Here is a 26,494-nt window from a genome sequence, read left to right as displayed (position 1 = left end):
CTTGGTCCTATGGTGCCTGTGGGGAATTAGATACAGTAACATCATTTAAGTGTCATTTATTTTGAAAAAAAAGTAAGAGTGTCAATATCAATGGCACAAATCCAATGTACCTTACTCAAAAATATAAGGCTCCATTACCCACTCAGCTTCTATATTTGTTCCAAATTTATATGCCTTTCTTACTCCCTGGTTACAGGTTTCCTGAATCAAAACAGATTAGAGAAAGGAAATTATAAAGAAAGAAGAATGAAGATTCTCTAAATAAGCACAGGATAGCAGCCAAAGTGACAGCTGACAAACTGACAATGAGGAAAGAAAACCAACTTGGAGAATTTTTAAATCTCAGCAATCCAAATCTATTTGGATAAGGATGAAACAGGTTTCAGTAGATGCCAATATTGACAGTGATGATCCTGAGCCATCAAGATAACATGGCTCATTCATAATACTAGATCGAGCTAGACAAAGCAAGCAAGCAAGGGAGCAAGCTTTCCCCAGAGTCTTAAGGTATGAATTCCTTTCTACAGGAACATGGTCTGGTGAGAATCTAACAACCAACATTTTACAGCTGATCTTGGATATGCAAAAGAGGCAAGGAGGTGAAGGAAGGAAAGAGAGTTGACTTGCTGTGCATAAGAAAATTAATGAAACAAGGTGAGAGAGAAAAGAAGGGCCAGACAACATGGAAAAAAGCTAAAGTCTGAGCTGTGGAAATTCGGAGGGACTAGGAAGAGTGATGGGCAATATTCATTTTTTTCTACTCTCTTACACTTTTCAACAGTTTTAGTGAGGTATAAATAAACTTACCATATTTAAATTTTACAATTTGATAAGCTTTGATATTTATACACCCATGAAACGGTCAGACAATTGAGGCAGAGAACATACCCATCATTTCTTTTCATACCCTCCCTTCCACTTCTTGTCCTTCCTTGTCTCCACATAAGCACTGCTGTGGTTTCCAACACTTTTAGTCTGTATTTATATAACAGAATCATCCAATATGTAGAACTCTTTTTTTCTTGTTTGGTTTCTTTCATTCAGTGTAATTATTTTTACATTTATCCATGTTGTGTGTGTATCAAAATGTGATCTCTTTTCTATTTACATAGATAGGTGTGTGTGTTCAGTTGCTCAGTCATGTCCAATTCTTTGTGACCCCATGGACTGTAGCCTGCCAGGCTCCTTTGTCCATGGAATTTTTTCCAGGCAAGAATACTGGAATGGGTTGCCATCTTGCACTCTAAGGGTTCTTCCCGACCCAGGGTTTGAGCTCGCATATCTTGCATTTCCCACATTGGCAGGCGGATTCTTGACCACTGTGCCATCTGGGAAGTCCCACATGGATATGCCCCCAATCTATTTATTCATTCACTTCTTGATGGACATTTGGATTGTATCAGCTTTGGCTATTCTAAATAGAGTCGCTATTAACATTTGTATACAAATCTTTGTACTAACATATGATGATTTCTCTTGGAATGAAAGACCTCTAAGTGGCGTGGCTAGAATATCTGGTGGATATATGTTTACGCTTTTAAGAAACAATCAACATGTTTTCCAAATTACTTGTACTATTTTAAATTCTAACTAGCAGTGGGTGAGAGTTACAAATGTAACTATATCCTTGTCACTACTTGATATAGTTGGTTTTTTAAGATTTTAGACATTCTAATGCTGTGTACAACAGTTGGATTTTAATTTGCATTTTCCTTGCAACTAATTATGCTGAGTGTTTTTTCACGTGCTTTTCACCATCTTCTTTGGCTGTGTCTGTTAAAATTTTTTGTACAAGTTTGTATTGGGTTATTTGTTCTTAGTGAGTTTTGAAAGATATTTATGTATAATATGGATACAAATCCTTCATCAGACATGTAATTTGCAAATACATTCTTCTAATTTGTAGATTATCTTAATGAATGGTTGGATTCTATATTTTAACATTGTCAGAATTTTTCCATCTAGGTTTATGAGGGATATCGATCTATAATTTTCTCTTTTTTCATAATGTCTTTGGTTTGTATCATAGTAATACTGGCATCATGGAATGACTGGGACATATTTCCTCCTCTTCAATTCCCTGAAGAATTTACTACTTTCTTAAATGTTTGGTAGATTCACCAGTGAAATCATTTGGAACTGAATTGTGTGTGGTGTTTTTGTGTGGTGTTTTGCACACGTGCATCTGCACACGTATGTAAGGGTTCTAAAACACAAATTTAATTCTTTAATAAGTATAAGGCAAAGAAGCACTCCAAAACAGTAAAGAGCTGATGGCATACAGCCACATACTCACAGTCCAGGTTTAAAAGACAGGTCTGTCATATGATGACAGAATGGAAGACACTAACATGGTATGGATGGAGAGAACTGCTTCAATTTGTTGGAATCTGGAGAGTTCCTTATCCAACACTGCTTAGTAAGTCACTGAAGCACATCAACAATATCAGGACTGTTGATGAAGCAGCATTTTCCAAGCTAATTATACTTCATACATATTTATAAGCACCACATCTGAGTTTCTGAGCCGTTGTCTACAGCGTATGTGAAATATAAATGAGGTTCTTAGAGCTGCAAGATAGTTTGTTTCTTGCTTTTTAGAGATTGTATTTTTATAAATAAGTTCTTCTCTGTCTGCGTATATACACATATATGTAGATATAAATTATCTAAAATCTTTTATTATATCACACAAAATAGGATCCAGTGGTATATGTAGGTTGCTACATGTTTTGTTAGGTAATAAATCATTCATGGAAAATGTGAGATAATTTAAATCGTTAGAGAAGGAAAAATACAAGAAAAAATGAAACGATAAAGTCTACAAAGATTTAACAGAGGCTTGGTATTTAATTAATTGGCTTTTATAGATTCATGGGGTCGTAAAGAGTCGGACACGACTGAGTGACTGAACTGAACTGAACTGAATACATGTTAGTCTTCTTCTTTCTACTATTTGTTAAATATTCATAGTGACTTGTTAAGGCCCCATGTCATTGATTAATAGATGAATGAATCGATTGATTTACCCAATAAAAGTTTATAGCTCGTTCAAGGAGAAGGAAATGACAACCCACTCCAGTACTCTTGCCTGGAAAATCTCATGGATGGAGGAGCCTGGTAGGCTACAGTCCATGGGGTCGCAAAGAGTTGGACAACTGAATGACTTTACTTTCACTTTTCACTTTCATGCACTGGAAAAGGAAATGGCAACTCACTTCAGTATTCTTGCCTGGAGAATCCCAGGGACAGAGGAGCCTGGTAGGCTGCTGTCTACGGGATCGCACAAAGTCAGATATGACTGAAGCGACTTAGCAGCAGCAGCAGCAGCTCTTTTAAGCACTGGAGTAATCTCTGATATTCAAAGATGGAATGAGTCTGCCTTCTCTAACAAAAGTGCAGTGGAGTGGTACAGTACAGTGGAAAAATCCTTATACAGAAAATGATTATTGCCACAATGGTGCATGGAAATATCTAGGTGTTTGTTGTCAGAGGAGGCACACTTAGGGGAAGAAGATATGAAGGTGAGACCTGCAGTTATCAGGATGGTAAACCCACATGTGATTGATTTATTATTTAAATCAGCAAATTTGAAAGTTATTATTTATATTTCTTTCTATATTATTATTTTTCTAAGTGGCCTTCAAATAACTTCATTAGAGATAAATTTTCTGAATTCATTGAAAAAGTTGGCACCAAGGAGAAATGTATAATTGTTGTTTGTTTTTGTTTTCTAAAGAAAGTACTAGCTGAAAATTCATCCGCATGGTTTACAACTTATTTTGTTATGAAATAATTTATTTTAGAAGACAAGTCTTGCACGTTTCCAAAGGGGATAATTCGTCAAGATAATATGTGACTTAGATGATTATAAACTTAAAATCTTTTTAATAAAGAAAGCTGTCCAAAATGTGCAGAGGTATATGTAAGGACCGGTAATTAGCCACAATGTGTTTATGTAAAATATATGTCAAGAAATTTATATTTGGGCATGTTAGACTATTGCTAAAAATTGGGGAGAAATTTCTTACTATAATAAAATAAGTTCTTAGAAAAAGTGGTGGTCTAGTCCTGTATACATTTTAAAAGATATAACTTTTGAGAATATTTAAAAAAATGTATGTGATGTTAATTAGATACATCAAGCTATAAAAACAGTTATGCAAAAGTTATCTATTTGTACAAAAACCATTTGTACAGGAAATAATATGGACAGATAAACAATATTATAAAAGTGATTATTTGTGGTTAGTGAGATTATACACATTTTAGATTTTCTTCCTTTCGCTTGTCTGTATTTCCTATTTTTGTATAATGGATATGAACTGCTTTTGTCATAAAAGATCACTTTTAATTTTAAAATAAGAAAATCACTGTATATTGATTTTAAATGTGTTTTAAAATAACCTATATATCAAAAATCTCTAGGATACTAAAATGACACACTAAATCAAAAATGAGTTCAGAAACAACCCAAAGGAATGACTCTGGTCAGAAATCTGGTGAAAGGCTGCGGATTCTGGCATCACATAATATCCTAAGATGGGACAGGGGTTAGATGAGCCTCTGGAGGATTGAAAGCAACTGAGAAAGGAGACCAAATGGTGGAATAGAAAATCTCCAAAACTTACTCATAAGAATTTAGAGTTCATGACTGCAAATTTGCAGCTGGATAACACCAAGAAAGACAATCAAGAGAGGATTTAAAAGTATATTCAGGCTTCTCTGGTCATCTAGTGGTTAAGAATCCACCTGCCAATGCAGAAGACACGAGTCAGATCCCTTGTCTGGGAAGATCCCACATGCAAGTTGGAGAAGACTCTTGAGAGTCCCTTGGACTGCAAGGAGTTCAAACCAGTCAATCCTAAAGGAATTCAACCTTGAATATTCACTGGAAGGACTAATGCTGAAGCTGAAGCTCCAATACTTTTGCCAGCTGATGCAAAGAGCCAACTCAATGGAAAAGACCCTGATACTGGGAAAGATTCAGGGCAGGAGGAGAAGGGGGTGACAGAGGATGAGATGGCTGGATGGTATCACCAATTCAATGGACATGAGTTTGAGCAAATTCTGGGGAACAGTGAAGAACAGGGAAGCCTGGCATACTGCAGTTCATGGGGTTGCCAAGAGTCAGACATGACTTAGAGACTGAAAAACAACAACATGTATAATAACTAAGTGAAAACAGGTTTTCACCAATCACAGCATGAGAACCATTGCTCCAGCACCTCTGGGTGCCACTGACATGTTGCCATGAGGTAGGGTCTAGACAAGCTACTGAGGGTAACATTGGTGGGCACCACAAGGGGTCTTGATTCTGAGTAAAGACAATGGAGAAGTGTCTACTGATTTAGAGACCATCCTTAGAGGGCTTATGCCTTTCTCTCCATTTAATGTCCAGAATCAGACTCAACATGGCAATTTCATTCTTGATTTGTCCTAAACTTATTCTTGTATTTATTCCTGTTGGTGGAAATCTCAAGTAGCAGGTCTGAGAACAATGTTGTCTTGAATAAAATTAGTTTAAATTTACATTGCATTATAGCATCACCCCAAAGAATTTCTGTGTTGCTGACTAATCAAACTCTTTGATTTCATTTCTAACAATTTATGCCCTGAATTTTCAAATATGTCAAATTCTGGGTAATAAAACAGAAGCTTGTTTCTCTGCTTCCAATAGATTTTTTACAGTTATTTACTCAGATGAGTATATCATGTTAGCTGGCTTAAGGAATACCATTTTCACACACAGATTCAATATTTTTCTGTGTAACTTAGACCCTCACTGACTTTTTCATATTTGCTCTTGCACGAATCAGTCAGTTCTTAGATAAGTTGCTGAATTGCTGATGGAGAAAAAATGCTTACCAGCTTTACTGACAGATTCAGTTGTCAAACCTATTATGGATTACACTATTGTTTCCATTAACACTACACTGGTATAGAATTTAAATTCCAATGATTATAGATATTAATAAGAAGTCAAAATTACTGTTTGAATAACTTCTAAGTAATGGCTGACAGAATAAAATACAAGGTATATGTGAGTTAAAGTTTAAAACTTGACTGACACTATATTATTGGGCCTTTTGATTGCAATGTGTATTCTGCTAATATTTGCAGTTCTTTATGTAGGAAATAAAAACTCAAAAATGACCATGCAACTATTCTTTATGTATTTTGGTTCATCCAATTACACAAAGCAAATATTAAATAAGACAGACTGAAGAGAAGATATGACCACATTTCTAAACAAATACTCATTAGAAATACCTGAATGTTTAATCATACTATGGCAAAATTCACAGTATTTGATTATATGACTTATTGACCAGTAGCAGTGGTATCAAAAGAATCTAGCCACATACACATTCAAAAACTAATAAAAAAGAAGAGATTATTAGGAATAATACTATTAATATTAAAAGAAAGAATAATAAAAAGAAAAAGAAAATAAAAAATATAGTAAAGGAAAAGAATAAATAATGTAGTAAAAGTTGGAAAGTATTATTTTTACTAACATGACAAATAATAAAAACTTAAGGACAGGCCAGAATTCTATTTATCTTTATTCCTATGCGTTTCATAATGCCTCTATATATTAAGTACAATAAATATGTGGCTTAAAAAAAGGTTTAAAAACAAAGAAAAAATTGAAAATGTGGACATGCTTAATATCTCAAGTTAATAAACAGTTCAGAAGTTACGTATTACAAGCACCACAATTGCATCAAAGAAGGATAATTGGAGACTTAATATTGAACCATAAAATAAAAAATAAATTTTAAGTTTTGGGGATTATTAACTACTGGCATTGAGCCAAGAGAGAGATCAGAAGAAAATGTGCAGTTTCTTAAAAAGCTATACTTCAGCTGACACAGCTCAGTACATGGACAATATGCATTCAACTTGGAGACAGATCTTCTAATCCTCAAATTCTGACCTTCTATCTTCTTCCCACATCCTGATTAGGAAACTTCAGCACACCCCTTGAACTTAATTCTAATCACTAAAAAAACCCCACAATCTTACAAGACAACTACATTCAAATAAACATTTATAGATGATTTCAATCTAAGTAGGGAAATACATTTTATATTTCCTTTGAAATTTTCTTCTCTATTCAACTTTCCTGTTCCTTGTGGCAGTATAAATATCTCATCTATTCTGAAAATCTGGAGCATCCTAGCCTTTCTAGATGCCTAACATCAGTGTTCAGAGATGGGAGGGAGCAACTGACATTTAGCGATCGGCTACTGAATACCAAGTAGTACCTATATGAAAATCACAGAATCTAGTGAAAGTGAAATTCTCTTAGCGTTATTAGTGTTTCTGTCCTCATGAGGGCTATTTTTAGCTTAACTTTTAATTCTGGAGACATTCTTCTCTGGGAAAAGGAAGTAGGAGTTAAACAGAACACCATGGTCACCAAGAACTGAAGGCACAGAGCAGAAAGCAAGCAGAGATTCAGCATCTTTTAAATCTCCTGACGCTGCAGCTGTGCACTCAGTGTCTGACCCAAAGTGTTTTTTCCCTAGATTACTTTAATATATTGTTTTCTCTTTCTCTTTGACTTCCATAGTCTAACAACGATCTTTCCAGGTATATATTTAATTTTATTTATTGTGAAGGGTGTGTGCTTAGTCACTCCGTCGTGTCTGACTCTTTGTGACCCCATAGTCTGTAGACCACCAGGATCCTCTGTCCATGAGGATTCTCCAGGCAAGAATACTGGAGTGGGTTGCCATGCTCTCCTCCAGAGGATCTTCCCAACCCAGGGATCAAACCCAGGTCTCCGGCATTGCAGGCAGATTCTTTACTGTCTGAGCCACCGGGGAAGCTCATTTATCGTGAAGGGTTTTCTTTGAGAAATTATCTTTCACCAGGCCTTGAAAATTTTCAGTATCTCTTTTACTATTACTACTTCCCTCTTCTCACTCTTCTCAATTTCTGAACCCCTAATAGATTTACATTGAATTTTTACAAGGTATATTTCTTGTCTTCTACACTTCTTTTATATTTTACCTTCCTTGTTGCATTCTGGGTACTGTATTCAACTCTTTCAATTAATTCATTCTCTTTCTCCTTTGTTTAGCTTTCCCATTCAATTTTTAGTTATACTTACTGTATATTTTTATTTTTATAAATTTTATTTGCTTCTATTATACATTTCTATAATCTTCTGTAGTTTTTCTTATCACACTCTTTTCTATTCTTTTTTAACGTTGCAATAATTTTAAACACTTTTATTGTATATCCTCTTTCAGATTTTTAAATAACTTCTGGATCATGTTACATACTTTGCCTGCCTACCCTCTTTCCTAGTTGATTATTCACAGTGTACCTAAACAGACCATTCCTCTGTGTCCTTCTAGATATTCTAAGGGTTGCAAGAACCAATTCCTCTCCCCTCCTCTGTGAAAATTTTAGCTTGGAAAGTCTTGTACCATGCGAACTTCAATCCATATGTAAAAGTATATGGTATAATTTGGACTTCAACCCGTAGGCTTGTGGTTTTAATAGCTTACAAGAGACATTTTTCACAACTGGGGCATGAAAAGAAACAAGATTCCTTGGCACGTTCTGGTCTAGAGGGAGTATTCATTGATGAGACAATTGTTTGGAAGTCTCACAATTTTGCATACTTTCAATTAGTCAAAAAAGACTACTTTGTTTATAGGTTTAGGATGATGTTTGTGATGTTTTCTCTCCCTGCTTGGGCTTTTAAAATCCAGTCTCCAGACATATGATCTATATTTATGTTCCAAATTCATTGAGTCACTAAGGTGCCAGCTTTAGGATATGTTATTGTGTTTCTCTTGTTTTTATTTTCAGATTACCCTTTTGTTTCCTCTTTCCAAAATGTGTGTTATATTTTGTGTGTGCATTAAATTTTGGGAGTTAGAGTTTATCTAACATTTCTGTGAATTTCTCACATGAGGAGGGATCTGAATTAACTCAGGCTGCTACGTTATCAGAGCTCCCTGACATTTCTTTCTAGTATCCTTATTTTCTAACAGGGTTTTTCTCTCCATTGACATGCTACGTAAATCAAAAAAAATCCAATTTATTCTCTAGACTCGACCCAAAGGCAAGAAAAAACTCCTTGTGAAGTTTCTATGGATTTTTACTCTTCTTATCTTAAGGAATTAACAGTGGGAAGTCACTTTACAACAGCAGTTTGCGTATTTATTTGGAACAGGTGTCTAAGGTTTTAAACCTACTTAATTTTAGGTATATTTTTCTCTTGGATAATTTTTCCAGATCCGCTCCACCCCGCCCCCCCCCGCGCCCCCCCCCACCCCCGCTCTTTAATTCCTGTAAAGTCTACATAACACTTAAATAGCACTGTTCTTTAGTAGTTCAGTTCAGTCGCTCAGTCATGTCCGACTCTTTGTGACCCCATGAACTGCAGCATGCCAAGCCTCCCTGTCCATCATCAACTCCCAGAGTTGACCCAAACCCATGTCCATTGAGCTGGTAATGCCATCTAACCATCTCACCCTCTGTTGTCCCCTTCTCTTTCTGCTCTCAATCTTTCCTAGCATCAGGGTCTTTTCAAATGAGTCAGTTCTTCGCATCAGGTGGCCAAAGTATTGGAATTTCAACTTCAGCATCAGTCCTTCCAATGAATATTCAGGACTGATTTCCTTTAGGATGCACTGGTTGGATCTCCTTGCAGTCCAAGGGACTCTCAAGAGTCTTCAACACCACAGTTCAAAAGCATCAATTCTTTGGCACTCAGCTTTCTTTATAGTCCAACTCTTACATCCATACATGATCACTGGAAAAACCGTAGCCCTGACTAGAGGGACCTTTGTTGACAAAGTAATGTCTTTGCTTTTCAATATGCTGTCTAGGTTGGTCATAACTTTTCTTCCAATGAGTAAGCGTCTTTTAATTTCGTGGCTGCAATCACCAGTTGGTTCTTTACTAACTGTCCCACTACTATTTTTTTATGAGAAAAAGAATTACTTACAAATTACCCCCACCTTTTTCTGTATATTTTACATTATTTTCTCCTAGATATGTTTGGGAAATATGCTGCAGATATTTAGACTCACGGCTCCCAGGAATGATGCATAATTGTATTGACTGACAGAACATGGATTTGGAGAATAAAGAGGAAGACCACATTGTTCACTGGAGTTGAAAGCCAGTATAAATTCTCAATTTCTAATGCTGGAACATGGAGACTGAGACTATTAATAACTGAGAAAGAAGATTTTGGCTTAGAGAATGTGTATGTGAGAGAGAGGGAGAGAGCTTTAGATGACAACAGTGATTGTAGTGTAAAGAAGAGGGTACAGATGAAGAAAAAGAAACCTTCAGTTGCCATGGGACGTGAAAGTGATTCTTTTTATGCAAGATACCTAGGGAAGGTGTGGACTGCCTACGTTTTCTACACTGAAGTGTATATCACAGAACACATTCCATTCACTCTGAGAAAAAGAGAACGGGAGGAAGGAAATTAAGAAAGGAAGGAGGGCAACATTTCAGGGTTGATGGAGATTGTGTGGTTATTATGTGATGACTCTTCATGATCTTAATGAGCAAGAACAACAGAATCCATTCTACGTTAGCCTTCTGTTTTGTCATCGTTGCTTGCTGTTTGGATATACCAGATTCAAGTGTACATCCTCTAAGAACTTCCCAGTGGAAAAGGGCAGAGGGTCTCATCTCCCAGGGCCACTGAAACCATGACTATTGTCATCCCAAGGCTCCAAAAGCATATAAAATCTCTTCTTCATCTACTTTTAAAATCGGACCTGGTTGATAACACAGGTTTTAAGTTCACCTATGATCCGGAAATGTTTTTAAAGATTTAATTCTCTGTTGTTTTAGAGTCTGAGGACTTTTTATAGCATCAAAGCAATTGAGATTAGAAAGAAATTACTGGATCTTCATATTCTGTTTTTGAAAGAGTGATATATTTCCCTTCTCTTTTTCCTGTGCCCACCAATGAGAAGTACAAAATGCGATGTTATCTTTGAGACTGTGTATAGGGAAAACAATAATTTTATAACAATAATACAATAATAGTAATTTTCCCATCCAACACTAATAGAAAATTGGAAGTGTGAAAGTTTTAGTCACTCAGTTGTGTCTGACTCTGTGATCCCATAGACTGTAGCCAATCAGGCTCCTCTGTTCATGGAATTCTCCAGGCAAGAATATTGTGGGTTGCCATTCCCTTCTCCAGGGGATCTTCCTGTCCCAGGGATGGATCTGGGTCTCTTGACTGTAGGCAGATTCTTTACCATCTGGGTCATAAGGGAAGCCCGTTAGAAAAGCAGTAGTGTTTATTTTTTCATAAAGTTCATGTTCCTATGACCAAGCTAGACAGTGTTGAAAGCAGAGACATCACTCTGCCTAAAAGGTCTGTGTAGTCAAGGCTATGGTCTTCCCAGTATGGCTGTGAGAGGTGGACTGTAAAGAAGGCAGAGTGTCAAATAATTGATGCCTTCAAACTGTGGTGCTGGAGGACTCCTGAGAGGTCCCTGGACAGTCAGGAGATCAACCAGTCAACCTTAAGGGAAATCAACCCTGAATACTCATTGAAAGGATTAACGCCAAAGCTGAAGTTCCAGTATTTTGATCACCTGATGTGAACACCTGACTCACTAGGAAAGTTCCTGATGCTGAGAAAGATTGAAAGCAGAAGAAGAGGACATCAGAGAATGAAATGGCTGGATGGCAACACCAATGTAATGAACATGAACTTGGGCAAAATTCGGGAGATGGTGAGGGACAGGGAGGCCTGGCATCCTGCAGTCCATGGGGTTGCAAAGAGTCAGACATAACTGGGCGACTGAACAAGTTCTTAAAATAACATTTCATTTTGAGATTTAAATAAATTAAATATGCAAGATAAGAGGTTGTTGCTGTTTACATAGCAACTATACTACAATATTTGGTTGTTTATAGACTCCACCTGCTCACTATTTAATTAAAATAAAGGATCAACTTTCTTCTTACTCATATTTTCCTTTCAATTACATTGTTGATTATGTGTGCATTACAAATAGGTAGACTTAAGCAGATGTTTAAAAGTGAAGAGGCTTTAAAAATGTTGTCAATTATGCTTTAAGATTATTCCACCATTCACTTAGGGATTTTTTTCCCAATGTTATTTTCAATGCTTTTTTCCCTTCTCATATTATCTCACATCCATTTTCTCCACAGTAATAATTGGTTGTTTTATTGCTTGTCTAACAGGTCTTTTCTTCTCCTTGTATAAATTCCTCCTTTGCTTCTTTGTTTCTAATTCATTAAAGACATTCTTCCTTCTTTGCAGGCCTAGATTCAAACGACTCTTTCATACATAAATAATAAACTTAATCTTACTCTCCTATGTTTATCTACAGCTGTAGCAATAATACCAGCTCTTACATTTATGAAATGCTAGTTCTATCTAGGTAATTGCTCAATTTAATGGCAAATATATTTCTTTTCTAGTACAATAGGGACTACAGCATAATGAATTATTAAAATTAAAACTTTATTTATTCTGTTCCCAAAACACAGTCTAACAATCTTTCTGACCAAATCAGTCTTCTGCATGTTTGCTGATAGCCATTTAATAAATCAATGATCCTCTTTAGCCTTTGCTTAGAAATTTTTCGGACACTTAATTATTTTTACACAGCTTATGGGGACGGAATAACAAGAACAAGTGGACATGCCATATGCATTAAAACATCTCCTAGCTCTATGTTTGAGTTTGGCTAGCCTATCAGGTATAAGCATCAGTGCTGAGGAAAAGTGAATATTTCATGTTGGCAAGAAAATGAGTCTCCTAAGTGTGAAGTGAGAGAATCAATTCCTAGGCAGGTTGATAACAAGGCCGGGGTCCCTGAGGTGGCAAAAGTGGTCTGGGGCTCTCAGATTGGAGATAGAGGTCTGGAATTCTCAAGGAGGAGGAAAGGACAAACACCTTTTTTTCCCCTCTACATTCCTTAGTCTTAGTCACATAAAACGTTTTTTTCTTTAAGCCTGGAACTGATGACTCCGCAACAAACAACTCAGTTTAAACTCTGTACTAAGGATTATATAACAACAATGTATCCTCCTTGAGGACAGTTTCTCCTTCCTGAAAGAAAAGTGAAGTCGCTCAGTCGTATCCGACTCTTTGTGACCCCATGGACTGTAGCCTACCAGGCTCCTCTGTCCATGGTATTTTCCAGGCAAGAATACTGTAGTGGGTTGCCATTTCCTTCTTCAAATCCTGTTATCCTAAAATTTAAATTGTGAGAGTGGGTCTGGTAAAATCTTTACAACCTTGAGACATTCTTCTGATTTATTGTAATAACTAATTAAAAAAGTATATAACTCCCTTCTTAACACTAGTGAGGGGGGCACTCTCTGTTCCCCTTCTGATGTCTATGTCAGAAGCTTTCTCTGTCTCTTTTCTTTAATAAAACTCTGCTACATAAAAGCTCTTGAGTGATCAAGCCTGGTCCCTGGTCCGGAAGCTAAATCTTCTTCGGAGATCAAGAATTGGACACTGTTCACTATAAACTATCATCTTGGGGGCTTTCTGGGATCTTCAGGACAAGGTAAGAACACTCAGAGCTCTAGCCTCTCCGCTTTCTCAGTACACACATTTTCTGCTTTACTTTACTAACTCTACAGTGTGCTGTGTGGATGAATGACATGTCCTGTGCGATGCAAGCATTGAGCCCTGCTGTGTGGTTTTGCAGTGCCTCATGATGACTGAAGGCAGCCCTCAAAAGGGGAGCCTTGTCTCTGCCAATGCCAAGAGGCCCCCAAGGTCCCTGTGAGGGGTGCGACCAGAAATGGGCAAAGTGCGTGGGCCAAACTTTCCTTCCTTTGTCAGATTTTTCTGGTCTCTTTGACTATTTCATAATTGCATGGGAAATTAGAACTACTAACCCAAGTTATGACCAACCTAGACAGCATATTCAAAAGCAGAGACATTACTTTGCCGACTAAGGTCCATCTAGTCAAGGCAATGGTTCTCCAGTGGACACGTATGGATGTGAGAGTTGGACTGTGAAGAAGGCTGAGTGCCGAAGAATTGATGCTTTTGAACTGTGGTGTTGGAGAAGACTCTTGAGAGTCCCTTTGACTGCAAGGAGATCCAACCAGTCCATTCTGAAGGAGATCAACCTGGGATTTCTTTGAAAGGAATGATGCTCAAGCTGAAACTCCAGTACTTTGGCCACTTCATGCAAAGAGTTGACTCATTGGAAAAGACTTTGACGATGGGAGGGATTGGGGGCAGGAGGAGAAGGGGACGACAGAGGATAAGATGGATGAATGGCATCACTGACTCAATGGACGTGAGTCTGAGTGAACTCTGGGAGTTGGCGATGGACAGGGAGGCCTGGCGTGCTGCGATTCATGGGGTCGCAAAGAGTCGGACACGACTGAGCAACTGAACTGAACTGAACCCAATCTTTTGGATCACAGACTTTCAAGGGACTAGTGATCCATGCTGTTACTATGTACTGTTACTTAGACCCCAAGTAAGGAAGCGCCTAGCCTTGCTAGGAGCCGAAAGTTACTAGAAGCACATATGGAGTGAGGTGGAACCCTAGGAACATCTCTCAGGCCAGAAGTTACTCTCTTGGCCGCCTGTCTCAGGGGCCAGCAACCTGAAAGGGAGTCTTTGTCATGGCTGTGCCTCCTATCTATACGGACAGAAGCACTGCTGGTGGCCATGAGGTTTCTGAGGACACAGATCAGGAATTGTGGAATCTGGCCAGATTGGAAATGCAATGGGCCTCTTCCCTTGGTAGCGCTAGCTCTTAGTGGACCGGAAGACGCTCTCTGATGGCTTCTGTCTCAACTCTAGATATTCCTTTTGTGGAATCTGTAGCAACGAGCTGGAAGGATTGACCCTAATAGCTCGAGAACAAAAATCACCTTTTCCTCGCTGGCCAACCCTCCACCACCTCTTTTGCTATCACATATACTGGTGTGGTGACAGGAGGGACATCTTGGGTGTTATTTGTCTCTTTATGACTCACCCATTCTAATGCAGTCAGGACGATAGTCAGGAATGTGCACAGGCACAAGTAAGCCAGATGCTTCCCGTAGTAGTCCTAGCGTGGGAAACATTCTGGGAAATTACTCTGGCAAATCAAACAAAGGTCTCGGTGGTGTGGCATTAAATCAATCTGGGATACCATCAGGTCTACCCCTGGTGCATCTCAGTGGTAGAACTGGGAGGGACTAGTAAGACGCCTGCGTCGGTAAGGGACAGACTAAGTCTGACCAGGGAAAGAAAGCTTTGCTGGAGATTCTGCTACGCCCCCATCTAAAGCAGGGAAGGGCGCTTCTGATGGAAAAAAACTAAGGCTGTGGATTCCGCTTCTTTCTCTCTTACAGATGGGAGCTATCAGTTCCGGAACCACTTCTTTAAAATGTATTTTAAAAAAAGCTGGGACAAGTTTGATCCCCAGAATTTAAAAAGACATGCCTGATCTTCTTCTGTGATACTTAATGGCCACAGTATTCTTTGGAAGATGGGAAACACTGGCCTGTTAAAGGGTCTCTCAATTATGATACTGTTTTACAACTAGACCGATTTCATAGAAAATAAGGGAAATGGGTAGAAGTGCCTTATGTGTTATCTCTCCGCGAGACATGCCAGACTTATGTCCTAAGGGTGCAGATTTGTGTATGAAAGCTTCAGCTGCCTCCTGTTCTCTTATTTTGCCCCTTTATCCTTTTATCTGGGGCTCCCAACTGAACAGGCTGAGTTAGGGCACCCTTCCAGGAGGCGCTGGCTCAGTGTCAGTAGAAATTCAAGCAGTAATTGCAGTTGAGACTATCTAGAGGATCTGAAAGGTACACAGACTCCTTTACGAGACTAACATTATGACCTTACTTGGAGAGATGTAACACATGTCTTGGGACAGACACTAACTCCTGACTTGAGAGCTTGAGTTTTGGGGGAAGCTGCTACTTTTGGAGATGAATGGCTTGAACGTGAGACAAGGGGAAAGAGGGAACACGAAATAGCCCTCCTCCCTACTGGGAGCCAAATGGTTTCTATAACAGAGCCACTTTGCCAGATGTATTCTTGAAGGACTTAAGCAAGAACAAACTAAGACTTTAAACTATGCTAAGTTGGCTGACATAGAATAGGGAGAGAAGGAAATTCCTGATAAATTCCTAGTTAGATTTTGGGAGGCTCTCCACAAGTTTACCGACGTTGATCTTGAAATTACAGAGGGAGAGATGATCTTAAAAGATAGATTTCTCACGCAGTCAGCTCCAGATATCTGCTGTAAGTTATGAAAACAGGTGTTTGGACCAAATCAGTCTTTAAAAAACTGTTGCAGCTGGCTCAGATGGTATATTATGGCAGAGAATATGAGGTGGAAATTAAGAGGCAAAAAAAGAACCAGGCAAGAGACTGACACCCCAACAATGGCTGTTAGACCTGCTCTGAAACAGCTTGAGAAAAATGCCCAGAGGGACCCAGGTAAAAAGGGATGGGCTTGCTGTTACTGTGGAAAGGAGGGGCCTCTCAAGCGGGATTGCTCTCAGACTTCTAAGCCGTCCCTGGCTTCATGTCCAGTCTCCAAAGGACCATGATGGAGAAGAGACTGCCCTCCAAGGTGTAGGCCCCAGGGTTGGACTCTTAAGACAATATGGACTGAAGGTGTCCAGGGATCCCCACACAAGCTCCCATCCTAATTACATCTGAGGAACCTTGGGTATTAATAACTGTGGAGGGCCAACCAGTCAATTTCTTTTGGACACTGGGGCAACTTTCTCTGTGCTCACTGAAGCCCCTGGCCCACTTTCCTCCCTATCCACTACCGTAATGGGACTTTCTGGATGAGTGAGTGAAGTCGCTCAGTTGTGTCTGATTCTTTGCGACCCCATGGACTGTAGCCTACCAGGTTCCTCCATCCATGGGATTTTCCAGGCAAGAATACTGGAGTGGGGTGCCATTTTCTTCTCCAGGAGATCTTCCCAACCCAATGATTGAACCTGGATCTTCTGCATTGTAGGCAGACGCTTTACTGTCTGAGCCACCAGGGAAGTCATCCTTTAAGTGGAAACTGGGACTCTGTGCTGTTTTCTCATGAGTTCCTAATTGTGCCAGAGTCTCCCTCACCTCTTCTGTGGAAGGATATACTGAAGTCCAGGCCTCTGTTTTCATGAATATGGAACCAGCTCTTTTAAATGGAACAAAATGTAAATCCTAGAATGTGGGCTGATGGAAAAACTGGGTCGAGCACAAAATGCTGTTCCTGTTGTTATCAAGCTCAATGACCTCACCTATTTTCATATCAAAAGCAGTAATAACTAAAGCCCGAGGTTAATGAATGGACACAATCTTACTGTACTGACTTCTCATGATGTGAGTGGGATCTTAAACTCTAAAGTTCAGAGCAACAATGCTCCGTCTTTAAAGCTGCTGTAACTTAAGGGGTGTCATAAGCTCTAGGAACAGAGTGTCACTTACACTCCTCTTTGAGACCTCAATCTTCAGAAAAAGTTGAAAAGGCTAATGACATTATTAAAAGACACCTGTGTAAGCTAACTCAGAAAATACAAGACAGTTGGTTTAAAGTTCTACCCATAGCTTTAATGAGGGCTCAAACTGCCCCTAAGAAGAAGGGACTGTCTCTATGATAGACTGTTTTTGTACACAGATACTGCCATAGAGCCTTAAAATTAACTAGGTGACTCAGCTTCTTGCTTTTCAACAGACATTACTAGGAGGTTAACTCCTGACCCAGACTTTGAGTCAAACTAGCCACTGTTTGCGGAGAAGGCAATGGCACCCCACTCCAGTACTCTTGCCTGGAAAATCCCATGGACGGAGGAGCCTGGTAGGCTGCAGTCCATGGGGCTGCTGAGTCAGACACGACTGAGCGACTTCACTTTCACTTTTCCCTTTCATGGATTGGAGAAGGAAATGGCAACCCACTCCAGTGTTCTTGCCTGGAGAATCCAAGGGACAGAGGAGCCTCATAGGAGGCCGTCTATGGGGTCGCACAGAGTCGGACGTGACTGAAGCGGCTTAGCAGCAGCAGCAGCCATTGTTTGAGCCAGGAACCAAGATGGGACTGAGAATCTACGTGGGCTTGCTTCTGTTGACTCCAAGTCCTGAGTTTGACCATTTGACCCTCAAGACAGCACCTTCCTGTCCTGGACTCATTCCTATGCTACATTCCACAATTGGTCTAATTGTTGGGTCTGCAGAGCACTCCCCTCCTCATCAATTGAAGACATCCCACGGTGAGTTTCTCCACTTCTTGGAAAGGACTTTCTTCAACTCTGAGAATACTTTCACCAACAATAATCATATTTGACACCTCTTGATCTGATGACATCTAACAATCTAAAGATGGAGTGATGTAACTATGGACCTAATATAACTTTTAATTTTGATTATGTTTTAACTTGGTTTAATTACTATTTTGCTGCACATAAGAAGGTAAATGGGTCTAGATCTGGTGGTTTTATACCTGATGTTTATCAAATATGAGATGAGGTCATATGGCTAACTCCTAAAAAGGGATGCCTACTATCTAATGCTCCCATATGCTGGGAAAAAATAGAGCCATCCTCAGAAGTTAGCCAACAACTTAGTTATAACGATTGGAAACAACTGGGATTTTTGCCTCAAGAAACATAAAATACAGTCATTCCTGTGCTTTCCAATCCCAGTTAAGTCCTCCTTTTGCCTGGCCAGGAACTGATTGGGACTGGGTCCCTCAGTCATGCTCATTTACTCCAAATGGGACCTACTAGATATGTGGCTAATACTTATGGGCGTGGCTTCCCTCTGGCTGGATAGGAAGACGCACCCTAGGTCTAACTTTTACTCATGGCTTCATATTTTCAGAGCTTCCAGAGAAGCCTAATCTGCCACACCTTAAAACTCATTGGGCAGGATCTGTATTTCACTGGTGTGATTGTCTGGCTACAATACTCGTTCCCTCTCTGAAACTAAAGATTAGATGTTATTCTATGAGTTGATACTCTGACTAACTTTCAGCCATTAATGCTGAACAAATACAAATTAGAAAGGTGGTTTTACAAAACAGATTGGCCTTAGATATTCTAACAGCTGCACAAGGAGGAACTTGTGCCATTATTCATACCTAGTGTTGTACCTATATACCAGATATGAGTACTAATGTTACTCACTTTGCTAAACACATGAACAAGATGATTCAGGCTATGGATTCCCCTGAAGCCTCAGTCACCTCACTTTGGGAAATGTTAACTAGCTTCCCATGGTGGAAAACTTATCTTAATCACATTAATTCTAATTGTTCTGTTTTTACTGTTTGCTCCCTTCATCTGTAACTATGTAACTGGATTTGTTTCTAACCATTTGAAAGCTTTTAAATTACAAATGGTTGTCCAGGCTCCTAGGAGCGCCACCTCCCCCAACTATTACCTGGGGTCCTTGGATCAGAGACCCTCAATATGAGGGTTGGGAGAATATGTTGCCTCAACAATTTAGGGACCACACCCCTCAACAGCAGGAAGTGATGATGGAATGAAAACAATGCCCCTTTCCCTTGGCAACATAATTTTCCTAAAAGAAAAGGGGGGAATGAGAGAGTCAATTCCTAGGCAGGTTGCTAAGAAGGCCGGGATGCCTGAGGAGGAGAAAGGGGTCTGGGGCTCTGGAAGCGGAGATAGGGGTCTGGAATTCTCAAGGAGGAGGAAAGGACAAACACCTTTTTCCCCCTCTACATTCCTTAGTCTTTGTCACATAAAGTTTTTTCTTTAAGCTCAGAACTGATGATTACACAACAAACAACTCAGTTTAAACTCTGTACTAAGGATTATATAACAACAATGTATCCTCCTTGAGGAGTTTCTCCTTCCTGAAAACCTTCTGACTAACCCTGATATCTTTAGAATGTATATTATGGGAGCGGGTCTGGTAGGGTCTTTCTATTGTTAAGTTTTAATCCTGCTATCCTAAAAGGTAAATGGTGGGAGTGGGTCTGGTAAAATTGTTACAACTTGAGGCATTCTTTTGATTTATTGTATTAACTAATTAAAAAGGTATAGAACTCCCTTGCTAACACTAGTGAGGGGGGCACTCTCTGTCCCCCTTCTGATGTCTGTCAGAAGCTTTCTCTGCCCTTTTTCACTTTAATAAAACTCTGCTACACAAAAGCTCTTGAATGATCAAGCCTGGTCTCTGGTCCCTGGAAGCTAAATCTTCAGAGGTCAAGAATCTGACACCTTTTGCCATAAGCTATCAGAAGTGATGGTAGTAAATTTGGGTGAAAATAAACAGCTCTTTACCATAAAATGCACGAAGTTTATAAAAATAAAGCAATGTTAATATTGAGATTTTTATTTGTACAAAATGTTGTAAACAGGCATGAAAAATGTCAATTAGAATGACGTGCATTCACTCACACAGGCCTATGATTTGTCAGGCACTGTCCTAGATGCTGAAAATGGCCATCCAATAAGACTTAGGTCGGAGGAAAATGGTGAAATTGAAGATTAGGATCTTCAAAATAGATATGAAAAATGGTTCATTTTGAAAGGATAACTGAACATAGGTAAGTTTTTGTAATAATTATATCATGACTTTGAATAAGAAATAAACAGAACACATGGTATTAGTAAAGTCATCCCAGAGAAACCAAACAGTAGTAACTGCTGATGGAACATGATGTTTTCACTATGACCATAAAATAAACTGTCTAACTATGTGGCAAATACCTCTACTATCTCTGAAATCCAAGAAAGCATTTGTGCTAAATGCCAAAGCAAATACTGATTTGTTTCTTCAACATCCATTATTTCTGCATATGTCATTCACAGTCAAATGTCCAGGCAAGGTTTTTTTCTCCTGAAAAAAAATCCTCCTAATGTATTTGGAGGATTTTGTGTCAAGCCAAAGGAATAAGTGATGGTTCTGAACATTTAAACTAACCGTGTGATTCCTATGAAATGAAAGTTGACCTAAAGAGTATTGCCAAGGTTTACCAAACATAACCTGTTTATAAAATGTTGCTCTACATGTAAAGGAAAAAAAAATTGTCACTGTTGAAGATATTCAGATAATGTGCTATACCTAGAACCCCCAAACTCTAAAATACTACTTGAAAATTTATTTTGAACAATGACAGAAGCCAAAAGTAGCTTTGAAGGCAAATATTTCAACTGATAAAAATAGTATAATAAGAAGTATATGATTTGGCATGTTTTGTAAAATGTGCACCTTATTATTAAACTTTATATAGAATTAACTTATATATGTAACTATAAGCAATGGTGTTAATATTCAAAGCACTTTCTTATTGAAGACATATGGAATAATAGTGATAAATTTTCCTCTTCAGAGTCTTATCTTTGGCCATTTTCCTGTATGAGTTGGTGGCACAAACCTATTTGTCATCTGGGATAATAATACAACTCTTATTAGTGGTGGAAAGTAGTATGTAACTGAGAAGAATTCTGCTATGATTACAGCACACTGAGAATTTATTTTGGATAAAATTTAAAAGGAGCCTTTGAAAATAATTTAAAACTAATATTCTAATTTGCCAGGATTTTCTGGAGCTTGTTTAAATTTGAGAACTTTAGTTTAGAAACTCATTTGAAAAGGTTCACCTCAGTACATAGCACTATTTGTTTCTTACCAGTTCTGTGGCTTCATGTGCAAGAACTTTGGCTTCTTGGGCAATTTTCTCAGCTTCGTCAATATAGTCCTTAATGTTGCTATAAGCGTTGAAGGCTGCAGTGGCATTGAAGGAGATGTTTTTGGCCTCATCAAGGATTCTGTAGGGATTACCCAAAAAGAGAATATCAGAGTAGTTGGTACTCAAACGAAGAATATTTGAAGAACTTACTTGTAACAAATAAGGCTTCCAAATGGTCATGGCCAATATAATAATGATAATCCCAAATCATAGTGAGGTATCTACTAATTGTATTATATTGTAGCTTTCAGTTTAAACTCATATTCCTAAATAACCAAGCTAGAACTGTTATAATAAAATGAATTATATATGAATTTTTCCCAGGGTCTTCAAACATTAATATTTTCCTTTGTATCAAGAATATTAAGTTTTGAAACAGAACCTTTCACATGGAATATATTAAATCCAGATTTATTTATGAAAATTATTCTTGGGGTTAATACACCTATTTTATTATAACAATCCCCAAATTGTAGGGGAAGCAAACCAGTTATATTGAGAAGGCTGTTTACTAGTCAAACACACCTCACTAGTGGCCCATCCGCCATGAACCCATGTAAGAATACCAGTTATAATAAGCCATTATTTCACAGGGCACTACTGAAACTGTAGTGCCTTCATGGAGTTTGAAAGGGAAAAAAAAAGACTTAAAGGCTATGTATGGAATCACCAGTTTTCATTCCAATCCAAAAGAAGGCAATGCCAAAGAATGTTCAAACTACTGCACAACTGCACTCATCTCACACACTAGCAAAGTAATGCTCAAATTCTCCAAGCCAGGCTTCAACAGTATGTGAACTGTGAACTTCCAGATGTTCAAGCTGGGTTTGGAAAAGGCAGAGGAACCGGAGATCAAATTGCCAACATCCACTGGATCATGGAAAAAGCAAGAGAGTTCCAGAAAAACATCTATTTCTGCTTTATTGACTATGCCAAAGCCTTTGACTGTGTGGATCACAACAAACTGTGGAAAATTCTTGCAAGAGATGGGAAACCAGACCACCTGACCTGCCTCCTGAGAAATTTGTATGCAGATCAAGAAGCAACAGTTAGAACTGGACATGGAACAACAGACTGGTTCCAAATTGGGAAGGGATTATGTCAAGGCTGTATATTGTTACCCTGCTTATTTAACTTATATGCAGGGTACATCGTGAGAAATGCTGGGCTGGATGAAGCACAAGCTGGAATCAAGATTGCCGGGAGAAATATCAATAACCTCAGATATGCAGATGACACCACACTTATGGCAGAAAGTGAAGAAGAACTAAAGAGCCTCTTGATGAAAGAGAAAAAGAGAGTAAAAAACTTGGCTTAAAACTCAACATTCAGAAAACTAAGGTCATGGCATTTGGTCCCATTACTTCATGGCAAATAGATGGGGAAACAGTGGAAACAGTGAGAGACTTTAATTTGGGGGGCTTCAAAATCAATGCAGATGGTGACCACAGCCATGAAATTAAAAGATGCTTGCTCCTTGGAAGAAAAGCTATGACCAACCTAGACAGCATATTAAAAAGCAGAGACATTACTTTGCCAACAAAGGTCCATCTATGGTTTTTCCAGTAGTCATGTATGGTTGTGAGAGTTGGACTATAAAGAAGGCTGAGCACTGAAGAATTGATGCTTTTGAATTGTAGTGTTGGAGAAGACTCTTGAGAGTCCCTTGGACTGCAAGGAGATCCAACCAGTCCATCCTAAAGGAAATCCATCCTGAATATTCATTGGAAGGACTGATGCTGAACGTGAAACTCCAATATTTTGGCCACCTGATGTGAAGAACTGACTCATTTGAAAAGACCCTGATTCTGGGAAAGATTGAAGGAGGGAGGAGACAGGTATGACAGAGGATGAGATGGTTGGATGGCATCACTGACTCAATGGACAGGAATTTGAGTAAACTTCAGAGTTGGTAATGGACAGGGAGGTGTGGCGTGTTGCAGTCCATGAGGTCGCAGAGTTGGACAAGACTGAGCAACTGAACTGAACTGAACTGAACCAATGCAACCACATTTTTAAAAGCCAGCCCTTCAACAATAAATAGTGTTGATTTCATTAAAATTATAAAACTGAAATTTGGAGCAGAATGTGTGTTTATATATAACTATTTAAAATGCTAATAAGGCAACTGCTGTGCTCTCTAATAAAGAACAAAATATTTTTTCTAAGTGTAGCCTAAGGCAATGTTCACTCCCCACCATGCAATATTTGAATTCACTTTTAACTCAGACTTTTGATGCTGCTCCAGTAGAGCTTTGCCCACACCCTTCTAATTAGGCTTTTCCACAGAAAGGCCATGCAGTTTGTATGTTAATAATTACAAAAATCAAGATTTGAAAGCAACTCTCAACCATTTCTGCTAGTCAAAACTTTTGGACAAGTGTCAAGATACATAGACATTTCCAGCCACAAATGACATACCCATCAAGGACAGCAGACGAATCATTTAACTGAGCTGCATGGCTCTCAGCTTGGGACACTTTCTCAGCCAGCTTCCTGTCCTTTATTTCTTGGGAGAGGTCATCTATTTTATCTTTCAGATCCTTGGACATGGGTGGCAATTTAGTTTGAATGTCTTCAACGTACTGATAGGTAGAGAAAAGAAGGCATTTTAAATAAGTGAATCCAGCTTCCTCTAATTTATTAACGTCTCTTGGAGATATAATTACACATGCTTAGGTTTTAGAACACTTAAAATTCACTAACCTAGCAAAAAAAAAAAAAAAGACGAATAGAGAATAAAAGCTATTATTCAATGAAAGAGATTAGAAAATATGTGAAGGGAATTTATACCAAGAAGAACCTAACAATCTTTTTTAAAAAAAATGCTACTTCATAGGTCTAAATGCATAAATGATAGTCATTAGGATCTTTTAGACTATTTGCACTTCTATTACATATGTCATCATATATTAGCATCTACTGAGTGAGACAGCATGTTGAAAGTCTGTTTGTAGCTTTACATTTCTTGTTTAACTAATGTTATATGAATACTAAAGCAGATTGTAAGTTCTGTACTAGGAATAACAAATGCCCTTCATCATTGTGGAAAAAAATACAGGTTGGTGTGAATGTGCGAGTACCCTCATTACTGAGAGAATAACGTGAAGTTCTAATTGTTACCAATGGGTGTGCATGGTCACAATAGAATGAGACAAAAACAACTTTACAGTCAAAAGAGAGTAACAATGTTTGCTTATACTACTGAATTTCTCACTGGTTCCGATTCAAGAGCACTTACATCATTATCAACGTTTAACTTTGGGTTTCATAAAATACTCACGACTATAACTGAGTTGATTTCATCTACAAGACGACTGGCTTCATCAAGTATGTCATTGCCTTCTTTTAAAGTGTTCTCAGTTTGTCGTTTGCCACTTTCTATAGCCTCCTTCTTTTTCTGTAAGACAGTATAAACCAAACATCAAAATGTCCTTTTGGGAAAACCTTATCTAGCCCTGTATTCCTGGCTTTCCTGAGCTGTCTGATCAAGGCTTTGCAATCAAGATATGTCATGTTGACTATGAGATTACATGAGAATGATAAAAACTACCCAGCCAACCCTTCAAGCCTTACTTTATTTTAAATATCTGTACAAGTGCTTTCTTTCTCCTATTGTGAGAAAGTCATACAAGAGAATGGTGGCTGATGTGATAGTAGCTGAGGAATGAAAAAAGATTTTTAAAGCAAGATGGACATCCATTTTAACTGAAATGTAAGTGCTGAATATGCATTACCGAGCATGTGGAAGTATGCTGAATTACATTGGAACTAGACATTAAATTCCAGAATCTGTGTCCAAATGAATATTTTGTGAGCATAAATGTGAGCAGATTTATTCTATGGGAGTTCTATAAAAACTGGAAGAAGTGGGATTTTAAAAGGAACTGAGGGGATGTACTTTTCAAAAAAAAAAAAGAGAAATTCTCACATGGAAGAATAAACTTAATGGACTGTTCCATAAAAAGAGAGCAGACTCTAATTTTTCTTTGAAACTGATAGCTTGTCTTGAAACCACATGAAACTCATTCCTAGTCTCGAAAAGTAAAATCAATGGGAAAGAAATGGTGCTATTTCTCCATTCGGAGTATAATTTTGCCTTCTTTTTCTTTCTGTTTATGACTCATTCTTTCAATCACCTTTTTCTACCTGTGGATTTAACTGCATCAATTATAAATTTAAGCCTTGTCATTTATGCCTTTTGAGATAAATAATAATGCTAGTTTATATATTCATTTAAATTTCAGTATGGGCCAGGTAGTTTATAAGCTTTTCTCACTTAATTCTACATTAGCTCTATAGGTCCTGTGTTTATCATCTTTTAACTGAATAGAAAATTCTACAAGTGAAGTGATTTACCAAGGTCACATAGGGTAGTTAAGACGTGAATCCCAGTCTACCTAAGGATGGGCTTCCCCGGTGCCTCAGTGGTAACGAATCTGCCTGCCAACTCAGGAGACATGGGTTCGATCCCTGGTGGGTAAGATGCCCTGGAGTAGGAAACGGTTTACTCCAGTATTCTTGCCTGGGAAATGGACAGAGGGACCTGGCAGGCTACAGTCCATGGGGTGGCAAAGGAGTCAGACAGGATGTAGCAACTAAACAACACCCACAGCTACCTAAGGACGGGGTCTGGGTCTTCAGCTGTGACAGCACTGACTTTCCAATTGTGGAAACCACATTTATTTGCACTGGGACAGTGCTAATTTCACACCCTGCTTTCTCTACCTCTTCACCAATCACTTCAATTTGCTACTGGTACACACATCTTATTTCTGCCTCTGAGCCCTTTCTTCACCATTTGCCCTTCCCCA

General features: G+C 38.5%; 1 protein-coding gene across 1 annotated transcript in view; it reads right to left on the bottom strand.

Moving 5' to 3' along the window:
• Window positions 1-26,494, bottom strand: part of LAMA2 (laminin subunit alpha 2) — a 674,179-nt gene that overhangs the window by 106,519 nt on the left and 541,166 nt on the right. The window contains exons 38-40 of the mRNA XM_068984950.1: window positions 24,964-25,080; window positions 24,102-24,265; window positions 21,621-21,759 (exon numbers count right to left, since the gene is read on the bottom strand). Coding sequence (XP_068841051.1) covers window positions 21,621-21,759; window positions 24,102-24,265; window positions 24,964-25,080 — 420 coding nt within the window. The remainder of the gene's footprint in view (window positions 1-21,620; window positions 21,760-24,101; window positions 24,266-24,963; window positions 25,081-26,494) is intronic.

Source organism: Capricornis sumatraensis, chromosome 13 (genome assembly GCF_032405125.1).
Source record: "Capricornis sumatraensis isolate serow.1 chromosome 13, serow.2, whole genome shotgun sequence".
NCBI lineage: Eukaryota > Metazoa > Chordata > Mammalia > Artiodactyla > Bovidae > Capricornis > Capricornis sumatraensis.
Note: the sequence above shows the minus strand (reverse complement) of the source record. Positions and strands in the feature narration are given on the sequence as shown.